The 18,237-nt window shown below is 42.5% G+C and overlaps 3 protein-coding genes across 5 annotated transcripts; all 3 read left to right on the forward strand.

The window, feature by feature from the left end:
• Window positions 1–219: 219 nt before the first annotated feature.
• Window positions 220–7,943, forward strand: LOC141906828 (general transcription factor IIH subunit 4-like). Of its 3 annotated transcripts, XM_074796242.1 has the most exons (14): window positions 220–349; window positions 1,402–1,506; window positions 1,591–1,722; window positions 2,164–2,260; window positions 2,339–2,433; window positions 2,512–2,623; window positions 3,057–3,125; window positions 3,246–3,329; window positions 3,817–3,949; window positions 5,965–6,016; window positions 6,091–6,169; window positions 6,287–6,334; window positions 6,695–6,835; window positions 7,441–7,943. In XM_074796242.1, exons 1-14 carry the CDS (start codon window positions 225–227, stop codon window positions 7,552–7,554), a joined length of 1,386 nt encoding a protein of 461 aa, XP_074652343.1. In that variant the 5' UTR covers window positions 220–224; the 3' UTR covers window positions 7,555–7,943. The 3 variants fall into 3 exon arrangements, with proteins under 3 accessions (XP_074652343.1, XP_074652344.1, XP_074652345.1); XM_074796243.1 differs by lacking the exon at window positions 3,246–3,329; XM_074796244.1 differs by lacking the exon at window positions 7,441–7,943 and having other exon boundaries at window positions 6,407–6,829.
• A 4,084-nt stretch (window positions 7,944–12,027) lies between these two features.
• Window positions 12,028–17,891, forward strand: LOC141907629 (uncharacterized). Its single transcript, XM_074797337.1, has 4 exons — window positions 12,028–12,511; window positions 15,319–15,601; window positions 15,879–15,956; window positions 16,213–17,891. Exons 2-4 carry the CDS (start codon window positions 15,319–15,321, stop codon window positions 16,845–16,847), a joined length of 996 nt encoding a protein of 331 aa, XP_074653438.1. The 5' UTR covers window positions 12,028–12,511; the 3' UTR covers window positions 16,848–17,891.
• Window positions 12,475–14,425, forward strand: LOC141907105 (uncharacterized). Its single transcript, XM_074796674.1, has 3 exons — window positions 12,475–12,511; window positions 13,363–13,503; window positions 13,791–14,425. The coding sequence occupies exons 1-3, from the start codon at window positions 12,475–12,477 to the stop codon at window positions 14,423–14,425; spliced, it is 813 nt and encodes a 270-aa protein (XP_074652775.1).
• Window positions 17,892–18,237: the final 346 nt, after the last annotated feature.

Consider the following 18,237-nt stretch of genomic DNA (forward strand, 5'->3'; position numbering starts at 1 on the left):
AGCGCGATATTCCTACTGTGGCATGCGAATAAAACAACACCAAATGAAATATATGATTTAATCGAAATATTTGCGATTTTTTTCGCACGAAATACACTATATACGAGGCGCTATAATTATATACGTGAGAAGTTTTATTTCTGGAACCAGTCCGAAACCGGTTCCGATCCGTATAGATATATTATTACCGCCGCGTTGAAAGAACTTTGTTTTATTTTTCTGAAATGTCGTCGATTTCTAATAAAACGACAATCGTGTGTAAAAATCTACACGAATATTTAACACAACTTCCGGATACAGTTTTAGATCGATTATACAACAATCCGGCGACATGTCTCGCTGTTATCAGGTCATTCATTCATTCCTGTGTTAAACTGTCTCCAGTGGGGCAGTGCTGTAGCTAAAAGCGCTTACTTATTTTACTCTAAGTTTTTTTGGGTCCATCGATCATGTTCGTTCTTGACCATTAGGCCTAGTACCTCAATTAGTCTCTTTGAATTGACCAGCTGAACAACTGCAACTGTGTCTCTAATGGTCCTCACAGTAGGGGCTCATATTTGAAGTTTAGGAATGAATTGTAGATGAGATATCGATCCAGTATCCCATAGTGCCGGCAGGATAGGCCCTACTGGATGATCTAAGCTACAGTTCACTCCCAAACTTCAATACAAGCCCTTGTACCTCAATAACGCTTGCGCCATACATTGTAATGTCTATTTCAACCTGACTTGAGAGCATTCCTGGTGGCCTAGCTCAGTTAGTTTTGGTAGTACATACCTGATAGAAGTCTTATTAGGACCAGAAAGGACTGGCAGTCGACCTAAATCATCATTTTTTAATCCACTTTAAACTGTATTGAAGGATATCCAAAAAGTCTTCACTGAAAGGGGTTAAATGAAGAGAAGTGACTCCATGATTTGAAGTCTAATAATATGTTTCCATGCCTACGTACCAAACTTCAGAATGATGATTTAGGTTGACTGCCAGTCCTTTCTGGTCCTAATAAGACTTCTATCAAGTATGTACTACCAAAACTGACTGAGCTAGGCCACCAGGAATGCTCTCAAGTCAGGTTGAAATAGACATTAGTTAATTACCTGTAATCATTGGTGGTAAGCTTTTATAACCGGTTGTTAAAAACTAAACCATAGACAGATTACTCACACCTAAACTACGGTTACGCCGGGCCAGCTACTAGGACTGGGTGGTAACCCGTAGATTTACAAGTCCTCAGCCTAGGTAGCTGCGTCCAATTTGTGATGAACCCCTCGCGTGGGAGGGTACCCTCTCACAAGCCTCCCTTGTTTACAAATCCATCCATGTTTGTTGCTGTGGTTAAAGGTTAAACTGTTTTGTAACTGAAAAATCTCAATAAGTTGATTTGTTTGATTGTAATTTCAGACAACTACCAGTTTTAGGTCAACATTTTGTAATGAGATTATTGTTTGTTGATCAGGCAGTTCCTCAGGCTATTGTTTCATCGTGGATTTTAAACTCTTGTGATAAGTATGTACTCTTTAAACCTCTCTCTCTCTTTCATTGATTCTCTCTCTGATTCAATGATTTAAATGAAAGTACTTTGTATTTCAGAAAATACAATGAAACCAGTAAAATATTGAAAGATTTGAAAGTTTTACAAGAAGAAGTAATTCCTGGAGGTTTACGAGGATGGATTTTAAATTCCACATTTAAATCTAACTTCAAAATAGCTTTACTCGGAGGGTTAGTATTTTAAAAATTACATGACTCAGATACATAGTTACTGGACTCAATTCCACAGTTACTGGACTCAATTCCACAGTTACTGGACTCAATTCCACAGTTCTGGACTCTGTTCCACAGTTCTGGACTCTGTTCCACAGTTCTGGACTCTGTTCCACAGTTACTAGACTCTGTTCCACAGTTCTGGACTCTGTTCCACAGTTACTAGACTCTGTTCCACAGTTCTGGACTCTGTTCTGCAGTTACTAGACTCTGTTCCACTGTTCTGGACACTGTTCCGCAGTAACTGTACCCTGTTCTACAATTTTGGACTCAGTTCTACATTTGTGTATCCAGTTCCACAGTTCAGGACTCCACAGTTGATTAGCGATGTTTATAACTGACTCGAGGTTCAGTCCTTACATATTGAATAACTGTCCGTGTGTATTATTGTGTTTTTAGTGGTAATGTTTGGCCTGGTTCTGGTACGGCTCAAGGTGCTGATAAACACAGTAAAGATGTCACATTTTTAGATAACTATGCGATGGAGAGATGGGAGGTACGAGGATCACTCTCTCTCTCACAGATTCAAACATGTTCTCATTCCAACTGAATATCGTTATTGTATATTTTATAGTGCGTTTTAAATTTTATGGTCGGTTCTAAAGAAACAACTCAAGGAATGAGTCGAGATATCGTCGAGATTTTACTCTTCGCCGGGTTAATGAAAGTGTAAGTACCGCCCCCTAGTGACCTCGATGAAAACTACTACGCCTCCTAGTGTAGAGATGTTATATCGATATATTGTAGCGATGATTCAGGGGGGATTCCCCGAATAACTCCGTCAGGATTCCAGTTTCTGTTGATGGAGAATTCAAGTCAAATCTGGTATTTTATGCTTCAATATCTGGAAACGGTTGAGGTACATTTTAGTGATTACATCGTAAATTCAACGATTACATCGTAAATTCAACGATTACATCGTAAATTCAACGATTACATCGTAAATCAAACGATTACATCGTAAATTCAACGATTACATCGTAAATTCAACGATTACATCGTAAATTCAACGATTACATCGTAAATTCAACGATTACATCGTAAATTCAACGATTGCATCGTTAATTCAACGATTACATCGCAAATTCAACGATTACATCGTAAATTCAATGATTGCATCGTAAATTCAACGATTACATCGTAAATTCAACGATTACATCGTAAATTCAAGGATTACATCGTAAATTCAAGGATTACATCGTAAATTCAACGATTACATCGTAAATTCAACGATTACATCGTAAAATCAACGATTACATCGTAAATTCAATGATTACATGTATATTTTTCAGTCTAGAGGGATGGATTTGGTGGAATGTTTATCATTTTTATTTCAACTCAGTTTTTCTAGTTTAGGCAATGTAAGTATTACAAGTTGATAGTGAGAGATTGTTTTAACCCCCCTCCCCCTCAACTCTCACCCCCCTCAACCCTCAACTCTCAGCTCTTACCTGATGACTGTGTATAATATTTATATACAGGATTATTGTACTGATGGAATGAGTGAAACGCAGCTGAAATTATTACAGAATTTACGTGAATTTGGTTTAGTTTATCAAAGAAAGGTAAATACTGAACTTAATCAGAGTCGCACGGTGAGTGTCACACTGTGAGTGTCTCTGTGAGTGTCACACTGTGAGTTTCACACTGTGAGTGTCGCACGCTCTGTGAGTGTCGCACGCCCTGTGAGTGTCACATAGTGAGTGTCGTTCTGCAAGGGTTGATCTTGCTTATAAAATGGGGGGCGTACATGGAATATTGGCTAACTACCTACATGTGTTTGTGGCCCGTAAGTAATGGTTCAGCTGTTATCAGGGAGCACTGCCTGCATGAGACCCTAAAATTAGGGGTCTGTGGACAATGAGGTGCATTCTGAGCACCTTCCTCGTTAAAATTAGTATTGAAATATGTTCACTCTTTCACCATTTTCTAAACAAAAAGTCTTGGAGAGAAAATTCCGGTTGAAAAATAGGAGCGTGCGCCCCCTGCGTACCCCCCTGAATCTGCCACTGATCTCTGAGTGTCACTGTCTGCTGTTATTATCTATTTTAGAGGAAGTCTCAGAGATACTACCCGACAAGGCTAGCTATCAATCTTACATCAGGAATGTCACAGGTTTCAACACAAACAGCTAGACCTGGATTTATAGTTGTGGAAACTAACTATAGAATATATGCTTATACTAGTAAGTTTTACCTCTCCTTACCTCTCCTTCTAGGAGCTACTCCTCCTGACCTCTCCTTCTAGGAGCTACTCCTCCTGACCTCTCCTTCTAGGAGCTACTCCTCCTGACCTCTCCTTCTAGGAGCTACTCCTCCTTACCTCTCCTAAAAGCTACTCCTCCTTACCTCCCCTATAGGAGCTACTCCTCCTGACCTCCCCTTCTAGGAGCTACTCCTCCTTACCTCCCCTTCTAGGAGCTACGCCTCCTGACCTCTCCTTCTAGGAGCTACTCCTCCTTACCTCCCCTTCTAGGAGCTACGCCTCCTGACCTCTCCTTCTAGGAGCTACTCCTCCTGACCTCCCCTTCTAGGAGCTACTCCTCCTTACCTCCCCTTCTAGGAGCTACGCCTCCTGACCTCTCCTTCTAGGAGCTACTCCTCCTGACCTCCCCTTCTAGGAGCTACTCCTCCTTACCTCTCCTTCTAGGAGCTACTCCTCCTTACCTCCCCTTCTAGGAGCTACGCCTCCTGACCTCTCCTTCTAGGAGCTACTCCTCCTGACCTCCCCTTCTAGGAGCTACTCCTCCTTACCTCTCCTTCTAGGAGCTACTCCTCCTTACCTCCCCTTCTAGGAGCTACGCCTCCTGACCTCTCCTTCTAGGAGCTACTCCTCCTGACCTCTCCTTCTAGGAGCTACTCCTCCTTACCTCCCCTTCTAGGAGCTACGCCTCCTGACCTCTCCTTCTAGGAGCTACTCCTCCTGACCTCCCCTTCTAGGAGCTACTCCTCCTTACCTCCCCTTCTAGGAGCTACGCCTCCTGACCTCTCCTTCTAGGAGCTACTCCTCCTTACCTCCCCTTCTAGGAGCTACGCCTCCTGACCTCTCCTTCTAGGAGCTACTCCTCCTTACCTCCCCTTCTAGGAGCTACGCCTCCTGACCTCTCCTTCTAGGAGCTACTCCTCCTGACCTCCCCTTCTAGGAGCTACTCCTCCTTACCTCCCCTTCTAGGAGCTACGCCTCCTGACCTCTCCTTCTAGGAGCTACTCCTCCTGACCTCCCCTTCTAGGAGCTACTCCTCCTTACCTCCCCTTCTAGGAGCTACGCCTCCTGACCTCTCCTTCTAGGAGCTACTCCTCCTGACCTCCCCTTCTAGGAGCTACTCCTCCTTACCTCTCCTTCTAGGAGCTACTCCTCCTTACCTCCCCTTCTAGGAGCTACGCCTCCTGACCTCTCCTTCTAGGAGCTACTCCTCCTTACCTCCCCTTCTAGGAGCTACGCCTCCTGACCTCTCCTTCTAGGAGCTACTCCTCCTTACCTCCCCTTCTAGGAGCTACGCCTCCTGACCTCTCCTTCTAGGAGCTACTCCTCCTTACATCCCCTTCTAGGAGCTACGCCTCCTGACCTCTCCTTCTAGGAGCTACTCCTCCTGACCTCCCCTTCTAGGAGCTACTCCTCCTTACCTCTCCTTCTAGGAGCTACTCCTCCTTACCTCCCCTTCTAGGAGCTACGCCTCCTGACCTCTCCTTCTAGGAGCTACTCCTCCTGACCTCCCCTTCTAGGAGCTACTCCTCCTTACCTCTCCTTCTAGGAGCTACTCCTCCTTACCTCCCCTTCTAGGAGCTACGCCTCCTGACCTCTCCTTCTAGGAGCTACTCCTCCTTACCTCTCCTTCTAGGAGCTACTCCTCCTGACCTCCCCTTCTAGGAGCTACTCCTCCTTACCTCCCCTTCTAGGAGCTACGCCTCCTGACCTCTCCTTCTAGGAGCTACTCCTCCTGACCTCTCCTTCTAGGAGCTACTCCTCCTTACCTCGCCTTCTAGGAGCTACTCCTCCTTACCTCCCCTTCTAGGAGCTACTCCTCCTTACCTCGCCTTCTAGGAGCTACTCCTCCTGACCTCCCCTTCTAGGAGCTACTCCTCCTGACCTCCCCTTCTAGGAGCTACTCCTCCTGACCTCTCCTTCTAGGAGCTACTCCTCCTGACCTCCCCTTCTAGGAGCTACTCCTCCTTACTAAGATTCTATGATTCTATTTGTTAGATTCTCCTCTTCAAGTGGCTCTGATTGGTTTGTTTGCTGATCTCATTTACAGGTAATTTTCGTTGAACCCAATTTTTCAGTCGTGAAATTCAATCACATTTACATAAATGAATAAATTTATTTTAGATTTCCAAACATGTGTGTGGCTAATGTTACTAGAGAAAGTGTCAGACAAGCTTTAATTATGGGTATAACAGCTCAACAGGTCAGTTCAGCTTTAATAACATGTCAGTTCAGCTTTAATTACATGTCAGTTCAGCTTTAATTAACACCTCATGCATTATGTAATTGTATGTAATATGAAATTGGTTTTGTTTTACAGATAATCAATTTTCTAAGAAGTCACGCTCATCCTCAAACACTGAATCAGGTACTGTAATTGTTGGGATCAGATTTTTAACTAGTTCCAGTGGAGTTTATATGCATTCTATTTTGATTACAGATTCCTGTAATCCCTCCTACAATCACTGATCAGATTGCAGTGGAGTTTATATGTGTTCTATTTTGATTACAGATTCCTGTAATCCCTCCTACAATCACTGATCAGATTGCAGTGGAGTTTATATGTGTTCTATTTTGATTACAGATTCCTGTAATCCCTCCTACAATCACTGATCAGATTGCAGTGGAGTTTATATGTGTTCTATTTTGATTACAGATTCCTGTAATCCCTCCGACAATCACTGATCAGATTGCAGTGGAGTTTATAGTAGTTATATTTTGATTACAGATTCCAGTAATCCCTCCTACAATCACTGATCAGATTCGACTATGGGAATTAGAAAGAGACAGATTCAGATTCAATGATGGAGTTTTATACAATCAATTCAATTCAATACAAGACTTCGAATTACTCCGCAATTATGCCAAGGTATGAACAGTGTTGGTTGGTTTGTTTGTTGATCTTGTTTTGTTCCCATCTTTGGTTTCCTAACCCTAACAACCTTAGTATTGAATTGATCATTTAACCTCACGACCAGGCCACAGTGTTTGAAGTGCAGCAGCAGCAGCAGCAGCAGCCCAACACGACTAGGAACCTCAAACAGCAAAATGTGCATCATGCCTTACCCCTTTCATCCTCACTTGCCAGGGTTTGTTCGCCTACCCGTGAAGCTCACGGCAACACAAACCCTTCAATGGTTTATATTACATTGCCCAAGATTTCTGTCGGACTGGTTGCTGCTCAGCAGCTACTGGTCTATATATCTAGCCAATCAGATTTGTATTTTGTATTTGATGCCATTGAAAAACAACGCATCTGATTGGCTTAATACGTAGACTGGTGGCCACTTAGCGGCAACCTGTCCGCCCAAGAAATCTTGGACAACACGTAATAGACCATTGAAGAGTTTGCGTTGGTCTGAGCAAACCCTGGCAAGTGAGGATACCCTTTGAGCTACTGAGACTTGAGGGTTATTCATTACTTGAAGGAGGTAGATTTGGATTAATTAATTTATTTGTTTATATCTGTTGTAGGATTTAGGAGTTTTAGTTTGGGAGAACCCGATCAAGAGAGCGATGGTCGTCACTAAGGGCAGTCACGACGAGGTCAGGAAATTCTGGAAACGACAACGACCTCAAACCACGTGACGCCCATCGATTCGACCTTCACGTGACCTCTATCAACAACCTCCCCTTTGACTCATTTGTTTAATCCGGTTGCTATGGATACCAGATTCAAAGTGAGATAAAGTGCATTTTGTGACGATTCAAAGAATTGAATAGCAGTTTATTGTTGCTGTTTGATATTGAGATGCAGCTACCAGCAGCTGCATGTTTGTGTTCGGTACTATATTGTTGCTGTTTGATATTGAGATGCAGCTACCAGCAGCTGCATGTTTGTGTTCGGTACTATATTGTTGCTGTTTGATATTGAGATGCAGCTACCAGCAGCTGCATGTTTGTGTTCGGTACTATATTGTTGATTTGTATTTGATAACGTGTATATATTGTGTTATATAGGATTTACATAAGATTAAAAACTACTGAAAAATAGAAATTGATTGTTTTTAGTTCATTGTGCTGAGAGAGGAAAGAAAATGATAGGAGTAATTTTAACAGGAGATCTAGGAACACTCGGTGTAGATGTCTAATCTCTAAAATAATAGAAACATTGAAAGAGTCTATTTGAACAAGTGCCGTATAGTGTTTATACACTGGCAGTGTGTTACTATAAATAGAAGCGGGGGCGTGTGGGCGCGAAACCACTTCCTGTTATTGTATTTTAGTTGTACTGATACGAGGACATTGACCTAGCAACCTCATCAGCAGCAGCAGCTGCAGTAACCGCGGAGTCAGCTGCAGACACTGGGTCAGTGACATCACACACAGCCGCCTGCGCTGATGCCTACATAAACAGTATCTTAGAACTGATAGTGACGACATACAAGAGTCTGAGTCATCCTCTCGCTCGTCTCTGGTGTAAAACATGTTTCTGTTATTGCGGTTTGGTGCGCGCGTCGCCCGGGTTCCAGGTCAAATGCCTGAATTCCGGTAAAAACTATTTACTACAAATTACCGCAAGTTTCTCTATAAATAGACGTGAGTAACGTGAATAAATATTTAAACTAGACGTGACAGTAAACACTTCACACAACTCAATCCGAGATTATATTGTCAGAACCCCTGCTGGCCGCCTGGTGTCCGCGGCCTATAAGCCGCCAGGTCCCGGTACAGTGACCCAGTACGGAGCCGTTGTCAGCTATCGTGGGGAAGGGGTAGTTTCTCCCTCCCAAGACATTTTGGAACAGTTCTCCTTTTTGCAAATATTATTGTAATATCCCAATAGAATTGCCCTTTTTCGGGATTCTCTGCCCCTAGAATCGCTAGTTACGGCTCCGGTTGTTGGTACCCCGTGGTGTTGGTGTCAGTAGCAGTGACGTGTTTTGAAGTAACAACGGTTTTTGCATAATAAACAGATTTATTTGCATAAAATCGATAAAGAAAAACAGCCACTGAATGGATGGATCGCTCCAATCCTGCTGATCCTGATGGAGCCGTTGTTGATCTCTTCAAGTGGAGGTCAAGTGCTTTAATAATCCTAACAGTAAACAAAATTCCATACATTCCACTCGGTACTAGGCAACACTGGATCAAAACTTACTGTTACAGTCAGAAATAGTTCCGCATCCATCTATATTGATTGTCTGGACAATAAAAAGGGTTTGTGGGCTTACGGGGCGAAACCTTGATCACTTTGCGTAACCCTAACCCTAACCCTAACCCTAATTAGGTTCGACCCTAGGCTCCACTGTAACCCTAACCCTAGGTTAGGGCTGACAGTAACCCTAACCCTAGCAGGACCCGAACCTGCTACCTCCAGCATACCAGCCGAGCATGCTAACCACTAGACCATAGACCAGTAGTGACTGACGGAGTTTGTAAGTTTGTCTGGTCAGGTGTATAGTGACTGGTGACCAGTCAGGTGTGGTTACTCTGTGTGGTCACTAATACCGCTATCATTCTCTAATTTATGCAACTTCTAATCTTCTGTTGCTTCTCAAATTCCGATCCAAACTCAGTTATTGCGCCATAAAGATTGTAAAAATCTTGGCTGCACTGAAAAGTGTTTAATGGCCGTTTTAAACTGATGTAGCGAGTGCCTGGGTCGATTGCAACCGATTCGTTGTAAAATTCAGGTAATATTTCGCAAGAGGCTTTTGTTTATCGGCGGGTCACGTGGTCGTTCAGATATTGTTGATATATTTCTAAGAATTTTATAAACCGCAGACTTTTAGAGAGGGCGAACTCGACGTGGTGTAGGCAGTCTTCACGTCATTAAACATGTTTTAAAAAACTGTTCAATGAACACCTGTTTTTTTTTTCATTTAGTATTGATAAAACTGCACCCTGCCTTACCGACCGTTTCTCTCCCCCTCTCTCCCCCTCTCCCCTCCCCTCTCCCTCATCAGTAGAAAGGCCCCCTGGTTCACCCAGTGCGGGCAGTGGTTGTCTCCACAAAGATCTCCGACGATCCTAATGTGACCAACCTCACGAACATCAGACACTAAGGTTCTAGGTGAAGGGACTGGGCCCGGCACCCGGTATCTAAAAACATTGAGGCGACTGGGCCCTCAAACCCCTAGGAGGCCTCTGTATGCGGACATATAGAAGCTCAACCCAGTAGCCCTGGTTACGACAGTGCCTCCCCCTTCTACTATTTGAAATATAGATCTAGAAATCACCTACAAAATATGCATTAAAAATAATGGCGAGTTTTGAAAAATGTATATCATTCTTATTTGAATGAAATAAACACGTTTTATAAATATCATATTGCACTGGTTATAGAATAGACTATAGATCAGCAGGAATTCGAAATATTCAACACTGAATTCCGTTATTTCAAATACTGTTTTTATTGATTTTGTGTTTATGGAATCAGTGAGGAATTTCCGTTAACCTTTTATTTAGAAACAGATAATAACGTATAGATCATAATCGTGTACACAAAGGTCAAGGTTGTTTATACTATCGGTCAACAAATTGTTGGTGACGGATTAAAAATCTGTCTGACCCGAGTTCAAAACCGAAGCAGCTGCCGAGCTGGAATTATGCGGCATCGAATCTGAAGAATATTTCTGTAGAAGTTGTTTTGAATCCGGGGTGGACTCAGTTCAATAATTGTGTGACATTCACTTAGTTGAATCAATTGGGATCAAATTGTAACTCACAACTGTGAAACTGGATCCATCTAGAGAAAGAAACATGAACCTCGTTATAACGTCCTCGGATTCAACGGTTATAAAAAACCTCATTTGTTGCCCAAATATGAAAATTTCAGTAATTTCGTACTGTTATTGGATGTGATTTTCTAATGCCCCAAAGGTTCCGCTGTGTTCGTCCTAGAGGTTCGTCTTTCGATCCCCGTTTTTGAACAAATTGGATAAAAAACCGTCTACATTTTCAACAAAACATTTGTATTTCTTTTCAATGTTATTATAAATCTGAAAGTACAATAGATATTGTTAAAACTCTATGCGCAGTCGAGCGATCTGTTTTTTACAGTCGCTCTGATTGTATTTCGTCGGTTCGGAATATAATTGATTTTCTATTATGCCACACTTTTCTTTAAGATTGTTATTTTTAGAAAGTCGGTATTATTTCAAATACAATAAACTAAGAACGGACAATAATAGATCGTGTCGGGGATAGATTCCAGTAGGAAGTATTTGAACAATAATCTGTTATTGTCTTTTTATACAATGTTTTAGTGATTTATTACAACAACGTTTTAGAAAAATATATTGTTATAAAATTGTTTTGTTGAGAAGAGAAAGAAATTCAAACAATCTGGCAAATAAAAAACGGGGGCCCGGATTTTATTTTATTGTTTGGTAGAAAAAATATATATATTTGTTCAAGTTGAATTTATAGATCGATTGTGGAATCCACAGTTCGGGGCCAAGGACTCAGTGGAAATGGATCCAAAAACTCTAGCGTGGATCCAGAGCCATTGGCTGGTTGAAACTGTGGAACTGGGTCCAGAATTGTGGAACTGTGGAGTCCAGAGCCATTGATTGTTACTCGGATCCTGAATGGAACTGTACTGGTAGAACTTGACAAGTCCAAGTCTACACAACCGGCCTTGTCTAGCAGACTATTTCAATGTCTCAAGTTGAAATCCGTTTTTCTAATGATTTATAAATATAGAATACGAAATACCGCGGATCTGATCTTTATAAGTGTTTGAAAAAAAACAACTTTATCGCTTTCCGATAAATCATGAATAAAACTGACTGAGTCTCGGTCCCAGAACGCGACGACTGGTCGCCGCCTCTCAAGTAGTGTTAGACTGGTGTCGTGTTTGTATATAATACAGGTTTTATAGTAAGAGAGAGTGATACTTCTATGTAAAACGTTTGACTATAGAATAAACATTGATTCCATGAAGTGAGGATATTACAGTTCTCTCCGCTCGCTGTGGTATGTCGCGCCTACCGGCCACTGAGTCATAGGAGCCGACACGCATGCGCAGTAGTAACACGAATCTAGGTCCGCGCACACGCAGCAGGCAGTGGCGCGCGAGGTTTATCTGTGTCATATATATACAAACCGACAACAACGCGACTGTTTAGTTTATTAATTACTGTTAAAGAAGAGAGAGAGAGGGAGAGAGAGAGAGCCATTTAATCCTATTGATCTATATATGGAAGTGTTATAGTTGACAGGACCCTCTCACTGTATCTCGTGGAATCTGGACTCAGATAAAAATATATACACTACGCGACATCGAGAAAATAGAATAAACAGAAACGTTTTTACAGTAGCAGCTGAAGAGAAGAGAGAAGAGAAGGAGAGAGAGAAGGAGAGAGAGGAGATTTGGTGGAATTCATCAGTAACACTATAGCGTGTCCTATATATACGGATCACAACTATACATATATATATATATATATATTAGTCATCACAGTATAAGGACTGATAAAACATTATCAGTTGGAAAACTACTACTACCACTGCTGCTACTACAACTACTGCTGCTGCTGCTGCTGCTGCTGCTGCTAATAGATGCTGTACCTACTATATCACTACAACTCCTTAAAAGGTAATTAGTCTCTTATTTATGAATTACAAACGCGATCTCTGAAAACATGAAACTTTTATGATTTGTAATAATTTTCCTAATTCGAACTTCTTTATATTGTAAAGTGTATTTTTAAATGTTTGTTTTTGTATCGATTTATTTCATATCGATTGTTGAAAATGTATCGATTTTTTAATTGTCATCTACGTAACAATACAAATCGTGACGTCAAACATTTAATCGATATTGTATATTTTGAATATATAGATTTGAATTTCATCGTTACATTTATTTACAAAGTAACAATTCATTTACAAAGTAGAATTTCATTTATATTTTAACAAAATTACCGTAATCTTTATATTTACAATTACAACTAAAAAATAGTTTTAGGTTGAAATAAAATGATACAATAACGCATAGTAAAATAATAATATCTAAGCCAGTAATGTACAGGGTAATGTACAGGGTAATGTACAGGGTAATGTACAGGGTAATGTACAGGGTAATGTACAGGGTAATGTACAGGGTAATGTACAGGGTAATGTACAGGGTAATGTACAGGGTAATGTACAGGGTAGGCGGTCGGCCGGGTCAACTTTTAAACTGAGCAGAAATTGCGAACAAGGTATCAATTAGTTAGACTAAGTTGTAATTGTAAATGTAACAGATTATTTATCAGAGATACAGAGTTTATATATCGAGGAGGCCGGGTATATATCGAGGAGGCCGGGTATATATCGACGAGGCCGGCCGGGTATATATCGAGGAGGCCGGGTATATATCGAGGAGGCCGGGTATATATCGAGGAGGCCGGGTATATATCGAGGAGGCCGGGTATATATCGAGGAGGCCGGGTATATATCGAGGAGGCCGGGTATATATCGAGGAGGCCGGCCGGGTATATATCGACGAGGCCGGCCGGGTATATATCGACGAGGCCGGCCGGGTATATATCGACGAGGCCGGGCGGGTATATATCGACGAGGCCGGGTATATATCGACGAGACCGGGTATATATCGACGAGGCCGGGTATATATCGACGAGACCGGGTATATATCGACGAGGCCGGCCGGGTATATATCGACGAGGCCGGGTATATATCGACGAGACCGGGTATATATCGACGAGGCCGGGTATATATCGACGAGACCGGGTATATATCGACGAGGCCGGCCGGGTATATATCGACGAGGCCGGCCGGGTATATATCGACGAGGCCGGGTATATATCGACGAGACCGGGTATATATCGACGAGGCCGGGTATATATCGACGAGGCCGGGTATATATCGACGAGACCGGGTATATATCGACGAGGCCGGCCGGGTATATATCGACGAGGCCGGCCGGGTATATATCGACGAGGCCGGGTATATATCGACGAGACCGGGTATATATCGACGAGGCCGGGTATATATCGACGAGACCGGGTATATATCGACGAGGCCGGCCGGGTATATATCGACGAGGCCGGCCGGGTATATATCGACGAGGCCGGGTATATATCGAGGAGGCCGGGTATATATCGACGAGGCCGGCCGGGTATATATCGACGAGGCCGGCCGGGTATATATCGACGAGGCCGGCCGGGTATATATCGACGAGGCCGGCCGGGTATATATCGACGAGGCCGGCCGGGTATATATCGACGAGGCCGGCCGGGTATATATCGACGAGGCCGGCCGGGTATATATCGACGAGGCCGGCCGGGTATATATCGACGAGGCCGGCCGGGTATATATCGACGAGGCCGGCCGGGTATATATCGACGAGGCCGGCCGGGTATATATCGACGAGGCCGGCCGGGTATATATCGACGAGGCCGGCCGGGTATATATCGACGAGGCCGGCCGGGTATATATCGACGAGGCCGGCCGGGTATATATCGACGAGGCCGGCCGGGTATATATCGACGAGGCCGGGTATATATGATGTTCTGGTTTCACATTCCTATAATTCATATCAGTAATTTATACAAATAATTGAATGATGCGATATTAGTGCACGACTGACTATAGCGGCGGAAGAGAGCGGTCGGGTTTAACTGGGACACTGTGCACAATAATAATAAACCATCATCTCATAAACCATAATTATATTCTATATCTGACTGAATCAATCCAACCCCTATAAAGTCATCACGTGTCCACATCGTTCACTGGGCACTCTTTAAAATCTGGAACACGTGGTGGAACTGGGTTCACAACTGTGGAACTGGGTTCAGACATGTGGTATCGGGTTCAGTGTGGAACTGGGTTCAGAATTGTGGATCCGGAACACTGGAATTGGGTTCAGAACTACGAGACTGGGTTCAGACATGTGGAACTGGGTTCAGACATGTGGAACTGGGTTCAGAATTGTGGAAATGGGTTCAGGTGGAACTGGGTTCAGAATTGTGGATCCGGAACAGTGGAACTAGGTCCAGTAAATGAACAGTGGAACTGGGTTCAGAACTGTGGAACTGTGTCCAGAACTGTGGTACTGGGTTCAGGACTGTGGAACTGAGTCCTGAACTGTGGAACTAGATCCTGTAACTGTGGAACTGGGTTTAGTGTGGAACTGGGCCCAATTAGTGGAATTAGGCCCGAGTTGCCGACCTACATTAAAATTTTAATTTTTCGATCCAATTTTTAATGCCCTACTTCAATCAGCCTACATGTGTTTTGTTTTGCCACGTTTTTATCTTTGTGACGTCATCGATGCTTTGAATCAGATAACGTCGTCGATTGGTTTATCAGTTGATGACGTCACGAGGTTGGGTTTAATGTGGGCGGAAGTGTCAGACAACCGGAAACTGATGAGGTTACTCGATGTATTGATTTCAGATGATGTTGGAAATAAACGTCGACACGTTAGCGTTGATGGCTTCATTGTTGAACGCCGGAGACTTCTACCAGGCAACAACGCAAACAACAATGAACTCTTCCTCCATGGCAACCACGACAACTACAGAATATACAACAATAGCAGACCCTCCTCCGCCGTCATACGCCGATCACCTAGCAACCAGAGCAATAATCACACCGGAACCAGAATTACCGGAACCAGAAATAGAGTATACTGAGAATTTAAAGTTTGCCGACGGGACTCCGTATTTACCGACAACAGGTAAATTATATCTCTACAGTTTATCAGACTTTAAGTTTATTCCGAGAAACGATCGAGAGAAGTGAAGAGGTCTGTGAATGAGGGAGATCCCCGCTATTAAATGATATAATCATTCATTCTAGTTATCTGTTTACAAGTCTATTTAAATATATATTGAGTGTCTGATAACAGACGCGCGCGTGCACCTGCGCGATCACTATCAATCTCTCTCTCTTTCTCTACCATCATCAATTATTTACTTATTGTAACAATGCTTCTTTTGTTATTGTCGTTACAGCTTGTTGTCATGGTTACGAGTATAAACGTATCCCGACCGGGTTTGCGCCAATTCCCAGAATGCATCCCGCGTTTCACGGTGAGTCTTTGAATCGTGTTTTTCTAATCTCTGCGGAGACTATAGACATATATACAGTCGTGGGTAGTGTTTTAGGGGGGTTTGACTGGCTGGGTCTCAGCGGGGGGTCAATTCTCAGAACTTCCTATCGTTACTAAAAACCACTGGTGCTACTCACAGCGGCGCATGCGCAGTTATTGAGTCATAGTGTCAATTATTCTAGGAATATCTCTTATGGTTTAATTTTTTCTAATAACAGTGAGTATGTATATTGTAGGTGGTGGACAGGTTCAATTGTGGCAGTTTTTACTGGAATTATTGTCTGATCCAGCGAATAACTCAGAGTGTATCGGTTGGGAAGGATCTGTAGGAGAATTCCGCATGATCGACCCGGAAGAGGTGGCCAGAAAATGGGGAAAACGTAAAAACAAACCGAACATGAATTACGACAAACTGAGTCGAGCTCTCAGGTATTATTACGATAAGATGATTATGAATAAAGTTCATGGGAAGCGATACACTTACAGATTCAACTTCAAGGTTATATTCCCGTCAGCCGCGCAGGCACTGGCAGGTTACTCTAGTAAACCATGCGGTATCTACCAACCACCGCCGATAGAGGGCGAACAGGTCTACAGAGAGGTCCCGACACCTCCTTCACCTCCGACCTCTACACCTCCTGATTCACCTCCATTAGCATTTACACCTCTTAGTGTACCATCGGTCGGTCCGGATACCACTCCACCGCCACCTATCGTCGGGTTCAGCGATAATTGGCCGCAAGTCAAGCCGTACGACCCGCCGCCATACCCGGGCACAACAACACCAGGGGGCGCTGCTACTGTCGGTTATAACAGTTATTCGCCATTGTCGGATTTCCAGTATTTGATTTTAGGACCGCAACACGAATAAAGTATACATCGGTCGAATCCGGATATACTCGGGAATGTCCGGAATAAATAAACATTCACACGAAATTTCGAGTTGAAATTGATTTTTGAGACGTCAGAAAATCATCTCAAACATAGATATATAGATATATAAATATATTACCCGGATCAGTTCGATATTGATCCGTACTAGCGTCGGGAATCATCGGATAAGTTCGGTAATTTTCGTGATTTTCCGACGACGGTTATTTTGATATTTCTATACGTAAATTCCGCTGGTCGGAAATTTTATTAAAATATTAAATATTATATTAATCTTTGTTACTGTATGTTTCCTCTTCGCTGCTATAAATAGATATTTTACTTATTACTTTTTCTCTTTTTATAAAAACGGGGACTAGATATCGGTCCAGATTTACAGAGTCTATACTTACAAAGACTGGTTGCCGTATTTATGGCTGCTTTAAATTAGAACTCTCCGAGACCCAACAATCGTTTGTATTCTCGTAAACAATTTGCCTCAAAGTTATAAATTTGATTGTTGAAAATAGAACAAATTATACTTTTTTGATGTGTGTTCATTGTTAACACAGAATTGTATTTAAAAAAATGTTGGAATTAATGAATTGAGTGAAATTGTATGAAAATAAATTGTTATAGTTTTGGCCCAAGTTCCATCCGTCATTTAGGGTTTCATCTTTTAGATTTAGCTGCTGTGTTATAGCAGGGTACACATTGAATAATGAATTGTAGGCATCCGTTTATTTCTCGTTAATTTTTGATGTAGGTTGAACTTGTTATTCGTTTTTTTAGAATATCACTTCCTCTAACAAACCATATAATTGTCTATAAACAATGTTGTTGTTGTTGTAATGAGACGACGAGGTTTTTAGTTTGGGTTTCGGGAGCTCAGTGAGTGTGGTAACAAAACGCTGTTGGTTGGTGCTAAATAAGGCATTAAAAGTGAATACTTGTATTAATTACGGTACAGAATGTTTATCGCTGGATGAAATGATTATAAATAAAACGGAATTTTTAAGTATGATATTATTTCGTTCTATTCTTGTTTATTGATTAATTTCAGAGTGAAGCGCTTTTATCGAGACCGAGTCTATAAAACTTCAGTATAGGTCGTCGGGATCCGGTCCATAAACAACGTGGGGGTCCGCGCGCGCGGTGTCAAAATTCCTAGAAATATTAAAACCACTCGAATGTTATATCTATTCCTAGAAATGCCAGGCGTCCTCTCTAGGCGTAGGAGGTACTTTATTGCCAACATAACAGCACTTCATATATCACTAAGTTTACATGAACCCAATGTGTCGTAGGCAAACTGACCCAAAATAACCACCAGCCACGGGATTCGAACTCAATCGTACCTTTCGGCTGTTCTGTTTCCTCCCTCCTCCGCG

Source organism: Tubulanus polymorphus, chromosome 6, assembly GCF_964204645.1.
Source record: "Tubulanus polymorphus chromosome 6, tnTubPoly1.2, whole genome shotgun sequence".
Lineage (NCBI taxonomy): Eukaryota > Metazoa > Nemertea > Palaeonemertea > Tubulaniformes > Tubulanidae > Tubulanus > Tubulanus polymorphus.

Coding starts and splice junctions, on each gene's coding strand:
- LOC141907105 (XM_074796674.1), top strand. CDS start 12,475: ATGCTGTACCTACTATATCACTACAACTCCTTAAAAG. Junction 12,512..13,362: donor TCACTACAACTCCTTAAAAG/GTAATTAGTCTC, acceptor TATATCGAGGAG/GCCGGGTATATATCGAGGAG. Junction 13,504..13,790: donor GTATATATCGACGAGACCGG/GTATATATCGAC, acceptor TATATCGACGAG/ACCGGGTATATATCGACGAG.
- LOC141907629 (XM_074797337.1), top strand. CDS start 15,319: ATGATGTTGGAAATAAACGTCGACACGTTAGCGTTGATGGCTTCATTG. Junction 15,602..15,878: donor TCCGTATTTACCGACAACAG/GTAAATTATATC, acceptor TTGTCGTTACAG/CTTGTTGTCATGGTTACGAG. Junction 15,957..16,212: donor AATGCATCCCGCGTTTCACG/GTGAGTCTTTGA, acceptor TGTATATTGTAG/GTGGTGGACAGGTTCAATTG.
- LOC141906828 (XM_074796242.1), top strand. CDS start 225: ATGTCGTCGATTTCTAATAAAACGACAATCGTGTGTAAAAATCTACAC. Junction 2,434..2,511: donor TTCGCCGGGTTAATGAAAGT/GTAAGTACCGCC, acceptor GATATATTGTAG/CGATGATTCAGGGGGGATTC. Junction 6,017..6,090: donor TTTGCTGATCTCATTTACAG/GTAATTTTCGTT, acceptor AATTTATTTTAG/ATTTCCAAACATGTGTGTGG.